The 21,894-nt window shown below is 50.2% G+C and overlaps 1 protein-coding gene across 3 annotated transcripts in view; it reads left to right on the top strand.

Moving 5' to 3' along the window:
* Positions 1-21,894, top strand: part of LTBP2 (latent transforming growth factor beta binding protein 2) — a 110,326-nt gene that overhangs the window by 41,648 nt on the left and 46,784 nt on the right. For all 3 annotated transcript variants that reach the window (XM_027552433.1, XM_027552432.1, XM_027552434.1), the window contains exons 4-8: positions 14,168-14,358; positions 16,463-16,633; positions 17,167-17,373; positions 18,160-18,446; positions 19,483-19,585. In XM_027552433.1, the coding sequence (XP_027408234.1) occupies positions 14,168-14,358; positions 16,463-16,633; positions 17,167-17,373; positions 18,160-18,446; positions 19,483-19,585 (959 nt within the window). The remainder of the gene's footprint in view (positions 1-14,167; positions 14,359-16,462; positions 16,634-17,166; positions 17,374-18,159; positions 18,447-19,482; positions 19,586-21,894) is intronic.

Raw genomic sequence — 21,894 nt, 5'->3', positions numbered from 1 at the left:
GGCAGCACCCACGTAAGGCTGCTCCAGCAGCGAGAGCCAGGCCTCAGTCTCCGGGTGCGCACAGCTCCGTGCACAGCTCCACCAGCCTCTGACTCTTGTCTGCCCACAAGGAAGCAGGGCACTGCGTTCTCTCTCAAGCCGCAGGGAGCAGAGTTGGGTACAGTTCTGGGCAGGGAGGCTCCCCGAGTTCTGCCCCCTCCCTATCCATCAGCCTGGCAGGGGCATCCCCTGGGTGCTTGTGCGCAAGCTCCAGACCTCTCGGACCTGGGTGTGACCTCAGAGAAAACTCCAGGCGCAAACCTCCGAGCAGGGGGAGGTGACTCACAGGCGGCCACCCGGGTGGGGCTGGGTGGGGCTGGGTGGGGACCTCAGGCTGACCAGTGGGCCCAAAGGAGTCAAGTGAGTGGGCACAGCAGGACCAGCAGCAGGGAAGGTCTGGAGATACGTGGGGGGACCTTTTGGGAGGGCAGCGAGGCATGGGGGTGCCAGTGTTGGCGAGGCAGCATCCTAGGGCCAGACAGCGGGGGCGGGGAAGGCCTGAGTCCCCCGGGATCAGCCCACTGACCACGTCACCTCCCTGTATCTCAAATGTCACGGGCCCAGAGCCTCATCCCGGGCGGGAATGCCTGCTGTTTCCTTTCTGGTATGGGAGGGGGGAGCTATTCGATTCCTGGGACAAGATGGTCCTGTCTCTCCAGGGACCACCATGTCACTGGGACAACTGTGGCTTTTTAGAGCCATGTCCTTCCTCAAGCCATGCTGAAACCTGCTCCCTGTGACATGATCCTTGGACCGTGTCTTCCGGAAATCCCGTCTCTTTCCTGCCACATCCTCCTGCCATCTGATGACGGATAATACAGTGTGGAGGCAGGAGAGTAAGGTTTAGGAGGGTGCCAGTTCCCCCAGGCCAGGCCCACCAGGGAACCCAAGGGCCTGGGGACAAAGAATGCAGTGAGGGTAGCCAGGGGAAACTTCTAACCACACAGCTCCAGGCCAGAGTAGATTTTGGGGGTTCCACTCCCAACTCCTCCACTTTCTACACTGTGCTGTTCAATACAGTAGCCATCAGCCATGAAGGGACTATTTAAATTTGTGCGTGTGTGCTAAGTCACTTCAGTCGTGTCCAACTGTGTGTGACCCTATGGACTGTAGCACACCAGGCTCCTCTCTCCGTAGGATTCTCCAGACAAGAATACTGGAGTGGGTTGCCTTTCCCTTCTCCAGGACATCTTCCCGACCCAGGGATTGAACTCGGGTCTCTTACGTCTCCTGCATTGGCAGGCGGGTTCTTTACCACTAGAGCCACCAGGGAAGCCCTCTTTAAATTTAATTTAATATCAAACTCAGTTACTCAGTCACACTAATTGCATTTCCAAGTGCTTCAAAGCCACAAGAGGCTAGTAGTTAGCATATCGGAGGGCGCCAACTATAGAGCATTTCCACTGTCACAGGAAGTCCTATTGGACAGTGTAATTCCAGTTAAATGATCCTGGACAAGTCCTTAACCTCTCTGTGCCTCAGTTTCATTTTCTGAAAAATGGGTTAATAATAGTAGCTAGCCCCTAAAGTGGTTGTGAAAATTAGATGACATAGTGCAAATATAACAATTAGTACACAGCACAACATTATTATTATTGTCTAGGACAAGTGGAACAGAGTTCAAGTTCTCACCTCCTTACCGTGACACCTGGGAACCCACCAACCCTGGCAACTCTGATACCCAGAGGCTGGGGAGTGGCCGCTGTCTTAGCCAAGCCTGGGCCTCACCTGCTTGGCCCCCCAGACAAAACACAGTCATGAATCAGCAGGCTCCTGGCTCTGTGACAAGGCCGTAGTGTCCCCTCTTCTTCGCCCCCCAGAGCTGGGTGTCCCCTTGTTCTCTGTGGAGGCAGGGTAGATTTGCAGCAGGGGGCTAGAGTGTGATGTCTGGAAGCACTCCCTTGGGTCTCTGGGGATTTGGCACAAGGGTCATCTGATCGTGAACTGGGTGTGAGATCTGCTTGGCCAGTGAGGAGGAGAGAGGGAGCAAAGTATTGTGAGGGCTTCCCCGCTGCCTCCCCAGGACCCAGATTCTTAGGGGAGACTGAGCCCCTTGGGAGGTGCCAAGGCGTGTTCACCTGTAAGAGTGGGCTTGCAGTCCCGGGAAGGCCAGAAGCATGCCTCCAAGCAGAAGGCCATGAGTTGGAGCCATGCCCTCCTGCCTTGGTGTTCCCTCCTCTCCCCTTCTACCTCTTCAATGCCAGCATTGTTGATTCCCAGGCCCCTCCTCTGCCCGCCTTTATTTTCTCTTTTACTCCCGTGTTTCTCGAAGGGTTTCCATGTCAGAGGACCTGGCAGTCATAAGCAATACCATGAACGATCAATGCAATCAATTCCATGATTAGGGCTGGGGACAGTTTTATTAGCAGAAACTATGACTGTCGTCTGTGTGCGCTAGATAAAAAACCGGCTCTAGGCTCATGCACAGAGCCCTGAAAAGAGCAAGCCGTCGAGTGAAGTACAATGGTCTGTTGCCACATTTTCCCGTCAATATTCCTTTACTGCTTGTTCATTGGCTTTATCGTGTGCTAGCAGACAAGCAGTAGCAGACGCCAAAGTTTGGAGGCAAATTTATGGAAGCAAAATCCAAAACTGAGACTCGTCTGTTCATTAACATATTTCCCTCTTTGAAACTGAGATGTGGAAGCAGACGCAATGCCTCAGTCCAGCAGCGGAACTCTGGACTGGTTTGTTATGCATACTCTCTTGGAATGATATCATCCCTGAACCCCCAGCTCTCCACCGGGACTCCCTTGACTGTGTCTGCAGCCCCAGCCTCTCTCCTGAGTGCTGCAGCCCAGGTGTTTCCATCGGAACATCCATCCTAAGACACCAGCACTCATCAGGTCCCAAACTGAGCCACTTCTTGGCTCTCTCCTTGAGATCTTGGCTCTTGGATCACCCTCCACCCATTCGTCTGAGCCACAGCTGGGAACTCTTTATGTATTAAATATCCTCTGAGTCCATGCCCTCTTGTTGGTCCTGTCCTTGGTCCCTACTAGCCTAGACCATAGCCAAAGCCTTCCAGCTGGCCTCCAGCCCTCCCCTTTCTGGTCTATCCACCAGCAGGCAATCTTTCATCAGAATAATAAACATTCAAAAAGCCCATCCCATCATGTCCCAGCCCTGCTTGAAGACCACTAGCATCTCAAGGCTGGTATATGGCTCCCCTGTACCCTCACACCTTTGCTGGAGTGCTGATTCCCTTGCTCAGTCTCCATTGGGGCAGAGGGCAAGACAGTCTTTGCCATCCTTGGGCCTGGATGCCTGGCACGTGGCAGGCATTCAGTAAGTTCTTGAATGAGTGAAAGGGGGTGGGCTGCTCCAAAATCTCTAGGGACTCCCCCTGACCCATGCAATGCAGCCCAGACACCTCCCTGATATTTCAAGCCCTTGACCATATGAACCCAAACCTATTCTCACAGCCTCAGTGAAATGGCAATGGAGAAATGATACGTGGTAGGGCAGCTTGAGCATAAACTTACCTGGTTTGTTAACCTGGCTTCAGTACTCACGAGTTCTGCGATCTTCAGAACTTCCCTGCCCTCTGTTTTCTTGACTGTAAAATGGGGATAATGAGTAACTCTTAGGATTATGGAGAGGGTTTCGTGAGATAATGCATGAGACGTGCACTGTCGGCACACAGCCTGGCACAGAGCAAGCATTCATTAAATTGTAGCACTCATTTATTCCCCTACCACCCACTTCCCACTCCCCCCCTCAACACACACACACACACACACACACACACACACACACACACAGGAAACCACTTATTAATTCCCAGGGTATCCTTCCAAGGTTGCTTTAGGAATATGCAAATAAATTCAACATGTATCCTTATTTTCTCTATTTTTACACAAAAGTTTACATGCCCCACAGCAGGAGTCAGCAAACTTCTTCCATAAAAAGCCAGATAGTAAATATTTTAGGCTTTGTGCAACATATGGTGTCTGCAACTACTCAGCTCTGCCATCGTAGAGCAAAAGCAGTTGTAGACAGTGAGTGTGGCTGGGTTCCAATTAAAATGTATTTATGGAAACTTAAATTTGAATTTCGTATCTCTTTCTCATGTCATGAAATATTATTCTTCTGATTTTTTCCAACCATTAGAAATATAAAAAACGATTGTTAAGTCACAGTTTGTACAAAAACAGTCGGTGGGCCAGATTTAGGCTTTTTTTTTTTTTTCATTTTTCTATGTATCTTGGACAGCTTTTCCTATGGATGTAGAAGAGCTGTGTCCTTCTGTTTTGAGGGCATAGGACTCCATCCCATGGATGTCTCTTAGTTTGTTTAACCAGCCTCCTACTGAGGGACACTTACATTGTATCTACTCTTTACAAAACATTTTGCTCTTAGGAAACAGGGCTTCTGTGAATGATCTTGTTCATCCATCACTGTGGACATTTACAAGTGTCTTAGGGCAGATTCCCCTAGAGGTGGAGCTGGAACATCAATTGAGGTGTGTGATTTTGTGGGGAGAGGGAAACAAAATGGGAAGGTGGACAGAGCCAAGCAAGGACTGGTTCTGGGAAAACCAAGCCGAGGCCTAACTGAGGGTGGAGCTTGGAGAGTTGTCCCGCCTTGAGGCGAGGGGGTGGGGCTTTTAAACTTCCGGTTCCGGCAGTCATTAGTTTCGTGGTCATGGTGGTGGGAGGAGCCTGTGAGTTGGTGGCCTTCCGTCCAAGAGAAGCCAGTGTGGGGTGCACCGGCCACGGAGTGGGAGGAACAAGGCGGCTGCAGGCGGACCTGCAGGGGCAAAGCATCGATGCACTGGGGTGTGGATCAGTTCAGTTCAGTTCAGTTCAGTCCAGTTGCTCAGTCGTGTCCGCTCTTTGCGACCCCATGGACTGCAGCACGCCAGGCCTCCCTGTCCATCACCAACTCCCGGAGTTTACCCAAACTCATGTCCATTGAGTTGATGATGCCATCCAAACGTCTCATCCTCTGCTGTCCCCTTCTCCTCCTGGCTTCAGTCTTTCCCAGAATCAGGGTCTTTTCCAATGAGTCAGTTCTTCGCCTCAGGTGGCTATCAGGTGGGGTGTGGATGGGCGTTGCCAAATTGCTCTCGATATCGGCTGTATCGATGAACATTTCTACCAGCAGCATCTGAGATTACCTGTTTCTGCAGGATCTCACCAAATTAATCTGTTATTAAACTTTTGGACTTTTTGCTCATCTTATGGATTGAAAAAGGCTACCTGAGTTGTTTCCATTTGCACATCTCAGAATGATAAAAGTTGAGCATATTTTCACATATTGAAGAAATATATGGGTCTTCCCCCCCCACCCCCCCATGAACTGTTTATATTCCTTTGCTGATTTTTCTTCTACGGCTATTGGTCTGTCTTCTCTGTTTCTAGGAGCTCTTTAAATCTTATGAAGATTGGTTCTTTGTATATAAAAACATGATATAAATTGCACATGTTTTTCCCATTTTGTCATTTGTCTTTTTACTTTGTTTAAAGCGATTTTGGCCAAGTAGAGATTTTTTGATCATAGGGTTGTCTGGACAAGTAAATTATATGTTACATAAAACAGCTAGAATGATGTCTGCTACCTGGTAGGCATTGAAAGGATGTTTTTTCCTTCCCTCCCCTCCATTCTGTGCTTTATCCAACTGTGCTCATTATCCTTCCTTAAATATGACCCGTGCTTCCTGCCTTCATGTATTTTCTTATGTGGAATGTCTTCCTCTTCATTTTGGTCTGTGAAAATCCTACTCAACTCTTAAGCCCTAGCTCAAATGTCATGGTCTTTCTTACATCTGAACTCCTATACATCTGTAAGTCATCAGAGTTCACCTTGGATCCTAGTAATATGCACACATTTATCATGCTTTTCCTGAGCCTCAATTTCCTTTTCTATAAATTGGAGTTGCTGGGGAAAAGACTGATTTGTTTTTATTACAAAATAATACATGTTTACTGTAAAATTGTAAAAACAATTTTTTTTTTTACTGAAAGACAGCTAAAAATATGGAAACATAAAGTTTACACATATACAGGCACTCTCATCTCCAAGGGGCAGCCACTGTTTACAGATCCTTCCAGACCTTTCCTATCTCTTTATAAATATCTGTAGGGGAGAAAGAGAATTTTTTTTTCAAACAAAAACCTGGAAGCATACTGTCCATATTATTCTGAAACTTACTTTCTTCATTCAATAAAATAACATGGGATACCCTGGTGGCTCAGACGGTAAAGTGTCTGCCTGCAATGTGGGAGACCAGGGTTCGATCCCTGGGTTGGGAAGATCCCCTAGAGAAGGAAATGGCAACCCACTCCAGTACTCTTGCCTAGAAAATTCCATGGATGGAGGAGCCTAGTGGGCTACATTCTGCAACTTACTTTCTTCATTCAATAAAATAACATAAGGTGACACATTTAAAGCACCTGGCTCAGTGCTTTATCCATGGGAGCTATAACTATTCAATGCACCGTGTAGTGGTGTTTTAAGCTTTCTTTTGGCAGCAGAACATTTAGTAAACAAAATAGTATATGTGTGTTAGTCGCTCAGTCATGTCCAACTCTTTGTGATCCCGTGCGCTGTAGCTCACAGGCTCTTCTGTCCATGGGATTTCCCAGGCAAGATAATGGAGTGAGTAGCCATTCCATGCTCCAGGGGATCTTCCTGACCCAGGGTTTGAACCCAGGTCTCCTGCGTTACAGACAGATTCTGGTCTGAGCCACCAGAGTGGAAGCCCCTTTGTAGAGTGGAGCCAAGCGTCCGGTGACAGTGGGTCAAGTGGAGGGCACAGAGTCCCTCACCCACTCGCCTCTCCATCCCTGTTAGAAGCCAGTGTGCTGGGTAGAATGTGAGTGCACCATGTTTACTGAGTGGCATTAATTTGGGTGTACACTGCCCAGGGAGTTCTCACTTAGCTCGGAAGATCCCAGCCAGCTGGGATTAGAAGGTTTTCTTCCCAAATAGGTTGAAAGAGCTCGAGCGTTCTCAGGCTGAGCAAATCTTGGTGAATCTTGTAGCCCAGTAGATCCTGCTTGGTTCCATGCTGGTCTGTGATGGAGACCAGCATCTGTTTTTGTTGGTTCATGAAGAAATGAAGAAAAGCCAATGAGGTGAGATGTCCATGAAGTTAAGCTTATTCCCTGGAGAAGGGAAAGGCTACCCACTCCAGTATTCTGGCCTGGAGAATTCCATGGCCTTTACAGTCCATGGTCGCAAAGAGTTGGACACAACTGAGTGACTTTCACTTTCAAGCTTATTCAAATATTTCTTATTGCCATTGAAATATATTTTCTTTCATAAAATTCAGTTCAGTTCAGTTCAGTCTCTCAGTCATGTCTGACTCTTTGCGACCCCATGAATCACAGCACGCCAGGCCTCCCTGTCCATCACCAACTCCTGGAGTTTACTGAGACTCACGTCCATCGAGTCAGTGATGCCATCCAGCCATCTCACCCTCTGTCGTCCCCTTCTCCTCCTGCCCCCAATCCCTCCCAGCATCAGTCTTTCCAATAAGTCAACTCTTTGCATGAGGTGGCCAAAGTACTGGAGTTTCAGCTTTAGCATCAGTCCTTCCAAAGAAATCCCAGGGCTGATCTCCTTCAGAATGGACTGGTTGGATCTCCTTGCAGTCCAAGGGACTCTCAAGAGTCTTCTCCAACACCACAGTTCAAAAGCATCAATTCTTCGGTGCTCAGCCTTCTTCACAGTCCAACTCTCACATCCATACATGACCACTGGAAAAACCATAGCCTTGACTAGACGGACCTTTGTTGGCAAAGTAATGTCTCTGCTTTTCAATATGCTATCTAGGTTGGTCATAACTTTCCTTCAAGGAGTAAGCGTCTTTTAATTTCATGGCTGCAGTCACCATCCACAGTGATTTTGGAGCCCAGAAAAATAAAGTCTGACACTGTTTCCACTGTTTTCCCATCTATTTCCCATGAAGTGATGGGACCAGATGCCATGATCTTCGTTTTCTGAATGTTGAGCTTTAAGCCAACTTTTTCACTCTCCACTTTCAGTTTCATCAAGAGGCTTTTGAGTTCCTCTTCACTTTCTGCCATAAGGGTGGTGTCATCTGCATATCTGAGGTTATTGATATTTCTCCCGGCAGTCTTGATTCCAGCTTGTGTTTCTTCCAGTCCAGCGTTTCTCATGATGTACTCTGCATATAAGTTAAATAAGCAGGGTGACAATATACAGCCTTGACGTACTCCTTTTCCTGTTTGGAACCAGTCTGTTGTTCCATGTCCAGTTCTAACTGTTGCTTCCTGAGCTGCAAATAGGTTTCTCAAGAGGCAGGTCAGGTGGTCTGGTATTCCCATCTCTTTCAGAATTTCCCACAGTTTACTGTGATCCACACATTCAAAGGCTTTGGCATAGTCAATAAAGCAGAAAGAGATGTTTTTCTGGAACTCTCTTGCTTTTTCCATGATCCAGCGGATGTTGGCAATTTGATCTCTGGTTCCTCTGCCTTTTCTAAAACCAGCTTGAACATCAGGAAGTTCATGGTTCACATATTGCTGAAGCCTGGCTTGGAGGATTTTGAGCTTCACTTTACTAGCATGTGAGATGAGTGCAATTGTGGGGTAGTTTGAGCATTCTTTGGCATTGCCTTTCTTTGGGATTGGAATGAAAACTAACCTTTTCCAGTCCTGTGGCCACTGCTGAGTCTTCCAAATTTGCTGGCATACTGAGTGCAGCACTTTCACAGCATCATCTTTCAGGATTTGAAATAGCTCAACTGGAATTCCATCACCTCCACTAGCTTTGTTCGTAGTGATGCTTTCTAAGGCCCACTTGACTTCACATTCCAGGATGTCTGGCTCTAGGTCAGTGATCACATTATCGTGATTATCTGGGTCGTGAAGATCTTTTTTGTACAGTTCTTCTGTGTATTCTTGCCACCTCTTCTTGATATCTTCTGCTTCTGTTAGGTCCATACCATTTCTGTCCTTTATCGAGCCCATCTTTGCTGGTGGTAATAATTAGTAGTTGTGTGTGTGTCTTAATGTCTTACCTAAATAAAAAGTTGGCCAATTTATGTTGGTCCCCTAAATTTGTTTCAAAATTTTACTGATCCATGGAGTTCTGAAGTCCAGAGAGAGCTGTTTCAGTCCATCATGGCAACTTTGCCAGGACCTCCCTAGAGCAATCCCAGACAGACAGTCTTGTGCCAGGCAAGTCTGAGAACCACTATCCTATGATGAAACTGCAGCAGCTCTTCCAGGGCTGAGAGTGCACAGAACCACACCCTGCACAGCTGAGAGTGCCCAGTCCCCCCCATCCTGGGGACTGTAGTCTAAGGAAGTCCCTTTCTCAGTAACATTCTCACTTGCCTCATTGCCACCAGTCTCTGGGAGCCAGAGTTGAACTGAGAACTCAAACTTGTTGTTGTTTAGTTGCTAAGTCACGTGCGACTCTTTGTGACCCCACAGACTGCAGCACGCCAGGCTTCTCTGTCCTCCACTGTCTCCTGGAGTTTGCTCAAATTCGTGTCTATTGAGTCAGTGATGATATCTAACCATCTCATCTTCTGCTGCTTCCTTCTCCTTTTGCCTTCAATCTTTCCCAGCACCAGGATTTCTTTTTCCAATGAGTCAGTTCTTTGCATCAGGTGGCCAAAGTTGGAGCTTCAACTTCAGCATCAGTCCTTCCAATGAATATTTAGGGTTGATTTCCTTTAGGATTGGCAGGTTTGATCTCCTTGAAGTTCAAGGGACTTTCAAGAGCCTTCTCCAGCACGATGGTTTGAAGGAATCAATTCTTCAGCACTCAGCCTTCTTTATGGTCCAATTCTCACATCCATACATGACTACTGGAAAGACCATAGCTTTGACTATACGGACCTTTGTCGGCAAAGTGATTTTTCTGCTTTTTAATATGCTGTCAAGGTTCGTCATAGCTTTCCTTCCAAGGAATAGGTGCCTCTGAATTTCATGGCTGCAGTCACCATCCGCAATGATTTTCAAGCCCAAGAAAAGAAAACATGTCAGTTTCCACTTTTTCTCTTTCTATTTGCCATGTAGTGATGGGACTGGATGCAATGATCTTAGTTTTTTGAATGTTGAATTTCAAGCCAGCTTTTTCATCCTCCTCTTTCACCCTCATCAAGAGGCTCTTTAGTTCCTCTTCACTTTCTGCCATTAGAGAGGTATCATCTGCATATCTGAGGTTGTTGATCCTTCTCCCAGGTCGCCTCCCTCCCTGCCCACCTCCACAGGCTGGGCTGGGGCTTATGAAGGGAGATCATGGTCTCCTTCTAGGGGTGCTTTCAGCATAAGACATAGGACCTATGAAAGATCCAAGGCTTCCTCCTTGGCTGTGAGCCTCTCAGAAGACTTTGATTTCTGTCATTTAACTCAAAGTTCCCATCACAGCAGTAGATGACAATAGATTGAGCTCAGAAGGCTGTGGTTGTTAAAAATGTGTTGTCACCAGATTAGTCACTTGGCCCTTTGTGTGTAAGAATGCTTGGAGAGTGTAACAAGATATTTGGGGTGTCTTTTATTCCCCTTAGATGGAGAAGAATTTTTGGTGGTTTGGGGAGAGGTATTTTGTCTGAACTGTAGCTAGCACTTTTTTTTCTTTGTTCATGTGATAATTCTGACATAGTTTTCGACTTGTGACCACTTATTTATATTTACAAAGCAATCACATGGTCTCAGTGTTTCTCTTGGTCTTCACCACAGCCCAGTGAGGTGGGTGTCACCCTTCTTGTTTTAGTGACCGCTCACGTGGGCGGTGGAACTGACATCTGCCTAGCCCAAATCCTATCCTCTCTCCTCTGTATAGACAGGTCTTTCTATGACTAGGGATTTTTTTTTTTCCCCCTTCTCTGCAAAGTTGAACCATTGGCCCTAAAGGGATTTGAACTCAGGATTCTTGCAGTCCTTAGCATTGAGTTCCAATTAGAGAAACAAGTGATGGCCACAATAACAACGGTGACCGCAAACTTCCAAGAAAGGACCCTTTGAGTTTTCCACCTCGACCAGATTGGAGAGCTCTCTGTCAGCAGCGTCAAGTTCAGAAATGTCCCAGGTGGTGTGGGCAGAACCTGAACTACTGCGTCCACTTCCCGGGGTGCTCTGCAGTGCTGACACTTTGTTGAGCCGTGGTACCAGCCTAATGCCACAAGGAGGAGACTCCTGCTGACCCACCAACCCACTTACCTCTCACTCTTTAGTGAACTCTTTTAAGCCACTGGAAGGCTTGTGTTTTCTGCTGCAGTTAATTGTGCTGACTTTCTTCTGCGAGTGAAGAGCAGGTGCTCCCAGTTCTGGTCTATGACAGCTTCCAGAGCTTCCGAGGTGGCGAACGGGCCCTCTCTCCCATCCCAGCTCTCAAACCCGGGGAGCAGGCTGAAACCTGATCGGGCCTCTCAGTGTGAGGACGGCGGTTGGTCGCCCTGAGGAAGAGCAGCACTGAAGCTCACGGGAGCCAAGTCCTAGACCGACAGGGCAGGGGCAGGGCTGGAAGGTGTCAGACTCTGAGCCCTGTCCGGGTAGGGCTTCAGCCAGAAAAGGAGGAGAGGGGGATTGCTCATGGCCTGGACCCCTGGGGCCAACACACCTGGAGTTGGGACGGTGGAGGGAGAGGGGCCCAGGACCTTATGCTGCTTGGGCAGGGAATCCAGTGGAAAGCCTAGGGGTGGGACCTGCTGGAGGAAAGCGCACCCCCAAGGCGAGTGCAGAGGCTTCTTGGCTGAGCTTCTGTTGTGGTCTGGGCTGCCTTATTGGGTAGCACAGGGATCTAGCTGCCCTGGGTTGGAGTCCTGGGGTCTGATTTACTGTTGTATAATCTTGGGCAGGTAATTACTCTCTCAGCTTCAGAGTCTACAATGCGCTTATACCCACCACAGTGCAGACACTGTGGTGTATACAGTGGTTCGTACACATCGTGACAGTGACAGAGTAGTGACCGCGGAGGCTGCCTTGTAGAATGGCCTGCCTAATGACAGATACGTAAAGAACGCTCAGATTTATGAGACCGACAGCTCAAATTCCTCAGACACCAAAGACGCGAGCTGAAAATTTTCACAAGTGTTAAATAGATGTGTGAAAAAATTCAACCTCAGAAATTACAAAAAGGGAGCTAAGGTAACACTGCAGTGTCATTTACAATGATTATTACTGATTTATGAAAAATTAATAATATGTTATGCTGGTGAGGCTGCAGTCTAAATGGTACATGTATACATTTTGATGCAGCTTTTTGGGAGCATTATCTCCAGTGTATACCTAGAGCCATAAATGTTTCTAATTTTTGGAATTAATTGCATTCTAGTCTGTGGAATTAAGCCTAAAATAATCAGATCAGATCAGATCAGTCACTCAGTCGTGTCTGACTCTTTGCGACCCCATGAATCACAGCACGCCAGGCCTCCCTGTCCATCACCAACTCCCGGAGTTCACTCAGACTCACGTCCATCGAGTCAGTGATGCCATCCAGCCATCTCACCCTCTGTCATCCCCTTCTCCTCTTGCCCCCAATCCCTCGCAGCATCACAGTCTTTTCCAATGAGTCAACTCTTCGCATCAGGTGGCCAAAGTAACGGAGTTTCAGCTTCAGCATCATTCCCTCCAAAGAAATCCCAGGGCTGATCTCCTTTAGAATGGACTGGTTGGATCTCCTTGCAGTCCAAGGGACTCTCAAGAGTCTTCTCCAACACCACAGTTCAAAAGCATCAATTCTTCGGTGCTCAGCCTTCTTCACAGTCCAACTCTCACATCCATACATGACCACAGGAAAAACCATAGCCTAAAATAATAATCATTTTCAAAATATTTCTTATGAGAAATTTTCAAACATACAGAATAAAAATTAGTTTAATGAACCCCCATACTAAAAGAATATTTTAAATATTTGTTTATTTGGCTGTGCCAAGTCTTAGTTGCAGCATGTGGAATCTTCATTGCCACATGCAGTATCTAATTCCCTGACCAAGGATTGAACCCAGGCCCCCTGCATTGGGAGCACTGAGTCTTAACCACTGGACCAACAGGAAGTCCCCTAAAAGAATATGTTAACTGAAGGAAAAAAAGCCATATGAGTCAGGATGTCCACAGTTGAAAATGTAAAACAAAATAGGTAATAGAATGAATGCATTGTGATTCATCTTCATATAGACTATCATGTAGCAATTAAGATGATAAATGTGAAAACTGTAGAATTGTATCAAGTACCACCTAATATTAATCAGAGTTTAAATGATCTCTACAGATAATGACAATAGCATTTAAAGGCTATCTACAGACAATGACAATAGGTGGGGAGCCTCCTTCTCCCCACCGTTGCTTCCCCGCTTCACTCTCACAATGACAATGATATCTACAGATAATGACAATATACTTAAGCAGAGGTTGATAGGAAATATGCCAAAGTATTTTCTGTGTTGAGGTGGAGGGTGATGAATTCAATTCTTTCTCCTTGAATATTGTTGTTATATTAGTTTAACAATAATCAAGGGGATAGTCAGGTTTTCTTCCCTGAATCAATCTGTGAACATGTATTTGCTGGGCACCTATTCCACAAGCAATTTGTAAGCATGATAGGCTGTATTAATAAGAGATAAGGGGGTGCTTCCCTGGCAGTCCAATGGTTAAGATCCTGCACTTCCACTGCAGGGAACGCAGGTTTGCTACTTGGTTGGGGAGCTAAGATCCCACGTGTCGCATGGTGCGGCTAAAATAAATAAATAAAATATAACAGTTTATGTGTCAAGGTTCATCGCTCATCATTCTTAAAAAAAAAAAAAAAGATGCGGCGAGGACAGGCACTGGGCCCGGTTTTAGGGCGGAGGCCGGTCCATAGGAGTCTCAAACTCTACAAATGTCAGAGCTACATGAGACCAGTCTAACACCTTCATTTTGCAGTCAAGGGCCTTGAGGCCCAGGGAGGCTAAGTGACTTGTCCAGAATACCCAGCCAAAGCCTGGCAGTCCCACACAAAGGTGGGCATTCCCACCGAACCAGCCAGCTGGCCTGGACCCTTTCTCCCTGTCTCGGGGCACCTCCATTTTCCTGGAGTTGGTGAGAAGGCAGCCAAGTAGAGAACACTCTCCCAGTGAGGAGGCAGGGGCTGGATGTCCTGAACTGGAAGGGCACAGGGATGCTGCCCCCAGGATGCCAACCTCATGCCTTGCTTGTCTCCCCAGGACCCTGAGTGGCCTCAGCCAGACCCGCTCCTCCCAGCAGCATGTGGGGCTGTCCCAGACCGCCCGACTTTATCCAGCCCCTGCGGCCAGTGGCCAGCTGACCTCCAATGCCCTGCCCATGGGGCCAGGTCCTGAGCGGAGGGATGGTGCCCCACAGGCAGCATATCTGGACCGCCCGTCATCCTCCTGGGGTAAGGATGCCCTGTCTCCGGGTCCTCATAGAGCCTCCTTCTCCCCACCACTGCTTCCCCGCTTCACTCTCTCAGAAAGGCTGAGTTGTCACCCTGTCCCTCATCCTTTCAGCCAAAAAACAGTTGTCAAGCACCTGCTTTGTGCCAGGCTCCAGGGGTCCCAAGCCAGCTGTTAGAGAGACTGTGCCCCCTTGAGACACTTAGACCTTAACTTGTCCTTTTCCGCTCCATCTGTCACCTGTCCTGCCTTTGCGTTCTTCGTATCCAGCTGTGAACCTCACCTCCCCGTCCCCAGTCCTTCCCCTTCATCCTCTCTGCAAAGCCCGAGCCTCCTGGACCAATCTGACCAGTTGCTTCCTTAGCACCTACAGCGGGACCTCTGCTTCCCAGAGGAGAGAACCGAGCGCCCCTCAGGATTCCACCTTCGCACATTCTTGGTCGCTGCTCAGCAATCCTTCCTGGGGTGCCTGGACACTTTGTCTCTCTCATTCCTCAGAGCAGCCTCTCCAAGAGGCCCCCACCTTCCCCCGCCCCATCCCACGGCCATGCTTCTGACTCCCCAGAGTCCTCATCTTCCTGCCCCCATATGCGCCCCCCCATGCCATGCACGTCATTCCCTTGCCTAAACCCGTGCCTGAGCTGACTGCCTTTCTTTGTTTCCCATTTTTAAAGTTGAGGGGAAATTCACATAATGTAACATTAACCATTTTAAAGGGCACACCTCCATGGTTTTCAGGATATCCACAATTTTATGCAGCCACCACCACCTCTGTCTAATTACAGAACATTGCCATAACTCCAGAAAGAAGCCCCATGCCCGTTAAGCAGTCACTGTCTTCCCCCCCACCCCCACCCTCTCGCTGTCCTTAAAGATTTGCCAACCGTGGGCATTTCGTGTAAACGGGATCTTTTTGTGTGGCCTTTTGTGTCTGGCTCCATCAGTTGGTATAGTGTTTTCAAGGTGGATCGGTGTTGCGGACAACATGCATGAGTGATCTTTCTTGCCATCTTGAAAAGGAAGTGCCCCTCCTCTTGTCTAAGGCATATGCCACTGTTTCTTGACTTCGCTGGACTTCTAGGCTGTCACTTGGCCTCCCCCCACCCTGGTTCTCCTCCCCCTTCGAACTGGACCACCCTCAGCCCTTCCCCTGCAGCATATACAGTTGCTTATAAATCTCCCATTCTTTCTCTCTCTCATAAACACACACACACACACACACACACAAGGTTATTTTCCTCTGTCACAGTCAAGTCTATACAGACCTTTTATAGTTCCCTTCTCAGCCCCTATGCCTCCTGGCTTCCCTCCCCGGCCCCCAGGATGGAATGAATACCCTTGCTTTGTACATCTGCTGTCACCGCTCACATTGAATGAAGCACCCCCCTCTTACTCTGCCACAGTGACCTCCCAACCGCTCATCCTGCCTCCCCAATCACCTGTGCACCCCAGCTGGGAGGACATAACACCCCCACTCCCCTTTGACCTCTCTGTCAAATGATTTCTGTCAATGAAAACTGTCAATGATTTCCCACCACCAGCTGGATAAAGTGCCCTATGCTCGTTCTGGCCCTTAGGGCCTCCAAAACCTGACTCTCATCGTTCTTTCAGGCATTCTCTTGGAAAACTGTCTACGCTGGCAAGTCTGAGCTACATTCTGTTCTCTGCACTGGGGTTCAGAGCCCAGCTGCCTCCCTTGCCAGCTGTGTGACATGGGATACAATCCATCCCTCACTGAGCCTCAGTTTCCTTACCTGTCAGATGGGAATGCTAACTGGGATCTAGGAACATGGCCAATATTCAACCACCTTAACCTACAAAGATGGCAATTTCTAATGGTTCTACCTAAAATAAGACTCCAGAGGGTTGAGAGTGGTTGTGCATGAAGCCCGAACTCAGTTGCTGGCCTGTCGGCATCACTCAGGAGATGTTGGACCGTGAGCTGTTACCCTGCCCACACTATGTGACCTTGCATCCAGGAGGGACTTAGCAAATGCCCTTGGGATGGGTTCAAGCCAGTCCCATGTGGGCCTTTCTAGCCAGCCTCTGGAGGTCACAGCTGTGCCTCTCAGCCCTGCCCCCTGGACCCAAGCCCTCTCTCTGCAGGGCTGAATCTCACGGAGAAAATCAAGAAGATCAAGATCGTCTTCACTCCCACCATCTGCAAGCAGACCTGTGCCCGTGGGCGCTGTGCCAACAGCTGCGAGCGTGGCGACACCACTACCCTGTACAGCCAGAGCGGCCACGGGCATGACCCCAAGTCTGGATTCCGCATCTGTGAGTCCATTCCCAGCTCAGAAGGTTCCTGGCTGGCCCTGGGGGCGGGTGTGGGGGTGGGGGCTGGGGTGGGGGTTTGTGGAGAGGCAGTTGGTCAGAGGGACCGGCCTGCCTTGGCCTGGAGCCCAGATCTTCTGCAGGAAGGAAGTCCGGAGCTCTCCTACTGTGGCTCTTGTGAGCTGTCTGGGATCACACAATGCTGAGTCCTCACCCAGCTCTGTCACGTGTGACTCGGCAGGTCACACAACCTCTCTGAGTCCCAGTTTCCTCATAGAAGGCGAAGGAGTAAATAGGGCCACTCCCCTCACTATCCTCCTGGTCACCATGGGGCTCAGGAAAGGCAAGGCCTAGTTATTATCCATCCTCCTTCACTCCCAGGCCTCTTGGAAAGTCCCTGCATTTCCGAGGGGACCGGGTTCCGGAAGCCATCAGACTTGGGGGCCCGGTCACCCCCCTCCCCCCACCCCGCTGGCCCACATAGTAGGTGCTGCTGTACGCTTCCGCCGCCAGTCACCCTGAGGTCGGTGTTGTAGATTTTTGCCAGATCCCCTGCCTGAACGGGGGCCGCTGCATCGGCAGGGACGAGTGCTGGTGCCCCGCCAACTCTACCGGGAAGTTCTGCCACCTGCCCGCCCCTAGGCTGGACCAGGAGCCTCCAGAGAGGGGCCCCCGCCACAGGGCCCCGCTGGAGGGCCCCTTGAAGCAGTCCACCTTCACACTGCCTCTCTCCAACCAGCTGGGTGAGTGTGGGGCTGGGGAACCACGTGGGGTGGGTGCTGGCATCCTGATAGAGGAGATGGGAAACTGAGTCTCCAGCACTTCCTTCTCCTCCATCCTCAGGGCCCAGTTTCATTCCTTAAATTTTTCTCTGCCTTTCCTTCTGAGTTCATCAATTTATTTATTTATATGTTTTTTGCCCTTACCCTCTACTGGGTGCTATGAGTAAGACAAAAGAATCTAAGGGTAGGGTCCTGACTTTAAGGAACCCATGGGTCCTGGACAGGAGAGGGAAGATGCCTCTATTATTAGGTGCCAAATAAGGGTACCAAGAAATACAGAATTTTGTAGATCAGGAGAGAGACCCAAGAGTGTTCTGGGAAGGCTGCCTGGAGGAGGTGGACTTCATTTAGGCCTTAAACAATGGGTTGGTTTTGGTTAAGCAGAGGGGAGTGGGAGGGCTTCCAGGGCAAAGGGACTAGTCTGAACAAAGGCATGGGGTGGGAACCACGCAGGGTTGGTTGGGCTGGAGCCCAAAGGCTGTGCAGGATCCTGGGAGGAGGTGGAATCAGGAAGGTACTTTGGAAGTTGGTAACGAAGGTTCTTCATAGGAAGGTGTGGAATGAAGGAGTCTGTGCTTTGTCCTATCCTCCCTGAGAAATTCTTCTGGGGTTTGGGTAGAGAGTGAAGAAAAGGAGGAGATCTGGGGAGACACACAGGGGCCCACCTGGCCTGACGGTGGGCTGATGCCACTCCTTGGAGGGTGGGGCCCTGTGTCCCCGCCTTCTGACCCCAGCCCCTGTGCCCAGCCTCGGTGAACCCCTCCTTGGTGAACGTGCACATCCGCCACCCGCCTGAGGCCTCAGTGCAGATCCACCAGGTGGCTCGGGTGCGAGGCGAGGCCGAGGAGGCCCCGGAGGAGAACAGCGTGGAGACCAGGCCATCGCCCCGGCTCCCCGCCGGCCCCGGCCCCGGCCGCTGGGACAGCAACCGCATCCCCGCCCGGTCCGGAGAAGCTCCCCGGCTACCTCCCCCAGTGGTGCCCAGGACTCCGGCCCTTCTGGGCCGATGCTACCTAAGCACTTTAAACGGACAGGTGAGATCGCAGCTCCAGCCCCAGCCCCAGGGGCTTTGAGACAGTAACTGCTCCCCGCAGTGCCCCTTCTCCTTCTCTCTCCTGCTTGTTCTTAGAGAATGTGGGAGTCTGCAGGGTCTCCCATTTCCCAGATGGGAAAAACTCAGAGCATAAAATTGCCATGAGTGTTGAGAGGTTGGGCAAGCCAAGCCGGGCTCCAATGGGTACCTGTCAGTGCCAGGCACATAGAAGAGGACCCAAGAGAGGCCCCCTCTGCAGGGGAATAGGGGTCCTCGGGTCCCAGCAAATCCTGAGCTCTGCTGGAGCTGAGTATAGGACCCGCGGGGCGTGGATAGAGGGGCTGTTAGATCTGGCAAGGAGTTTGGAGAGTTGAGTCACAGAGATGTAAAATCAGCAAATGCAGGTTAAACCCCAAAGCCTTGGGCATGTGAAGATAAAAGACAATTCCCTCTTTCGCTGACGGGATCCGCAGTCAGTGATGGGAAATCAAGCGAACTTTTCTGAGACCAGGCACCTAAAGACAGGGGCTAAACCAGACTCAGGATGGTTTTCCTAGGGTTGCAGTTTGGCATTTCCAGAAACCCCTCCCAAGGTTAGGGAGCTGGAGCAGGTGGGGAGTAGCTCAAGGATAGGATCCTGGGTCCCTGGAGCTTCTCAACTGCAGTGTTGCTGAGCATGGGCCCTGCTCGTGGGAGGTGGTCCTGGCATTCTCTGGAGTTTGATGGAGGAAAGCCCATCCTTCAGGACCCCTGTGTCTTTGGACTGGGGGCATGGATGGGGGGCAGTTTGCAGACCTCACAGAGAAGATCTTGTCTGGGTGTGCCACTGCCACCCCGTCCCCTGAGTTCAGTGTCTGGCAGGGTGGACCTCGGGTTTCTCTACTTCCTTCTGGGACAACGCCTCCCCTCCCCTCCCTGGGGTGGGGGCATTCTCTGGCAGTATGTGAGGGGTGAACTCATGACTCAGGCTCTCCTGGGACATCTCTGTGCGGGAGAGGGAAGCAGGTGACAAGTGCCCATGGTCCTTTTTTTTCCAGTGTGCCAATCCCCTGCCGGAGCTGACGGCCCACGAGGACTGCTGCGGCAGTGTGGGGGCCTTCTGGGGGGTGACCTCCTGTGCCCCGTGTCCACCCAGACCAGGTGAGTGCTGGGTGCCAGGCTCCAGGGTTGTGAACAAAGCTCTCCCAGGGCCTGGCCTCTGCAGCAGACACCCCTCCCCAACACACACACCCCGCCCTACGTCTCCCACCAGGGTCTCAGAGGCCAGGCCCATAGAAAAGGCTGGTAAACTGGGCAGGCTCTCCAGGTCTGCTTCCGACTGGCGGCAGAAGCTCCTGACAGCTCAGACCTGCAGCCGGGTGAGCGTGGCCTGCCTGCTCCATCTGATGGCCTGAAAGAGGTTACTGCCTTTCACCAGTTGTTCTCACTCAGATTTTAGGAATCCCATCCCAGGCTGGGCCCCCTGGTATACCCCTCAACCGCCTCCCCAGAGGCCCCGAGGTTTTTGATTTAGAGACTCAATGTTTCCTTCATTCTCTCCTCCTCACCTCCTGCTTCCTATCTCCCAATCTTTAAATCTGGGTTGGGTACCTGCCCTAGAATATCCTGGGCCTTGGGGTATGGGAAACTCCGCTTCCCACCCTCTTTCCAGTGATGAGAAAGCCTAACGTATTCATTCATTCATTCAGTCAGTCAGTCAGCAAATACTCACCAGGTGCCTCGTGTACTCTGAGCCCTGAGAATTCAGGAATGCTGCTCTCATAGGCATTGCTCTTAAAGTTGGGAGGCGGGTGACAAGGTTCCTATGCCTGACTATGGCTCCTGCCCACTCAGCCTGTCTTCCCCTCCCCGCCCCATGCAGGTCTCCCTCCTAGGTCTGGGCCCAGGCCTGGCAGGTATTTCTTTTGCCTGTCAGCAGTCGACTTGGTGAGTCAGATTTGTGGGGGGCCTGGCCCAGAGCCCAAAGGTGGGAGCGGCAGGACTGTTCCTTACTTCAGACTCGCCTGTGGAGCAGTGATCATATTTTCCAGACTAAAAAAAAATGTGGACAGTTTGACAGTGTGATAAACCCTTTGGTGAAGCAGCACAGGGTAGTATTTAGCTTTCAGGCCTGAGTGTCCAACACACGATGGGTACCAGTCCCAGCTCTTACCTGCTGAGCTCTATCTGCCTCGTCTCCGATCTGTGAAGTGGAGACAGGAACAGTGCCAGCCTCATGGGGCCGCTGTCAAGAGTCAGTGAGATGGTGCCTGTACCTACCATTAGGGCATTTCATGGTGCAGTTGCTCAGTCGTGTCCGACTCTTTGTGACTCCATAGACTGGGGGGCCTACCAGGCTCCTCTGTCCATGGGATTTTCCAGGCAATAGTACTGGAGTGGATTGCCATTTCCTTCTCCAGCGGATCTTCCTAACCCAGGGCTCGAACCCGGGTCTCCTGCATTGTAGACAGATGCTTTACCGTCTGAGCCACCAGGGAAGTCAAACTGTTAGAAAGTATCCCTCCAAAAAGGGTAAAGGGACTGGCCCCGTGGCTTGGTGGGGAAGTGTATGGAACTGCTCAGCATCTCCCCCTGCAGGCCAGAGATGTTTTCACCACTTTTCTTCCTCCTGGTCAGACCCACCCTTGAGACTTCCTCATACCACACTCTATTCAGCCAACACTGATGAAGTACCCACAGTGTGCAGCCCTGACCAAACAGTGAAGAACAGGTAGAAACAGTGCCGCCCCTCTCAAGCGTACAGTCTGGTGGTGGAGCGGGGTTGCAGACAGCAGAGCTGGGGCCGTGGATAGCTCCTGCAGCACTTTTGTGCAAATGAGTGAAAGGTGCCCCTTCCACGTGTTGAGAATAGTCTTTATAATTAGACAAGTGCAGGATGCCAATGATTCTGTCAGATGGCATCCTTCTGTGCAGTGTGCAGCCTGCACATCCGTACACTGTGGGCTAGGAGGTCCTTCCTCAAACTGGTGGATCAGGGAAGGCCTTTGTAGGAGGTGACATCCAGGATGAGATCTAAAGAATTATTAGAGTAAGCCAAAGAGGTGGGGAAGTTCCTAATAACCCAAGAAAATGGCATAGGCCGGCGAGATCAAGCGCGTGAGAACATTTCCTGGAGCAGAACACGCCCAGGGCTGAGGCCTCACCCCCTCCCTGCACCAGGTGGTGCCTCTGAACACCACCTCCCTGCCTGTGTTCAGCACATCTCAGCAAGCTGGGCACCAGGGTGCAGACCCTGGAATGTTAAGCATTCCCCATACTGAGCAAGAAATTACAAAGACAGGGCAATGTCAACATTTAAAATGTGGTAAAGTGCAGTTGGGCATTGTGGAGAGAAGGGGCAGGACGCTGGGGAACCTTGTTTGTATTGACAGGGTGCCAGACAGCTCCAAGCCCAAGCCTGGGGAGCCGGGGTGAGGAGTGTTTCTTTAAGTAGGCAAGACAGGCAAACT

The sequence above is a fragment of the Bos indicus x Bos taurus genome, chromosome 10 (genome assembly GCF_003369695.1).
Source record: "Bos indicus x Bos taurus breed Angus x Brahman F1 hybrid chromosome 10, Bos_hybrid_MaternalHap_v2.0, whole genome shotgun sequence".
NCBI lineage: Eukaryota > Metazoa > Chordata > Mammalia > Artiodactyla > Bovidae > Bos > Bos indicus x Bos taurus.
The sequence above is the reverse complement of the archived record's forward strand: the minus strand, read 5'-3'. Positions and strand labels throughout refer to the sequence as shown.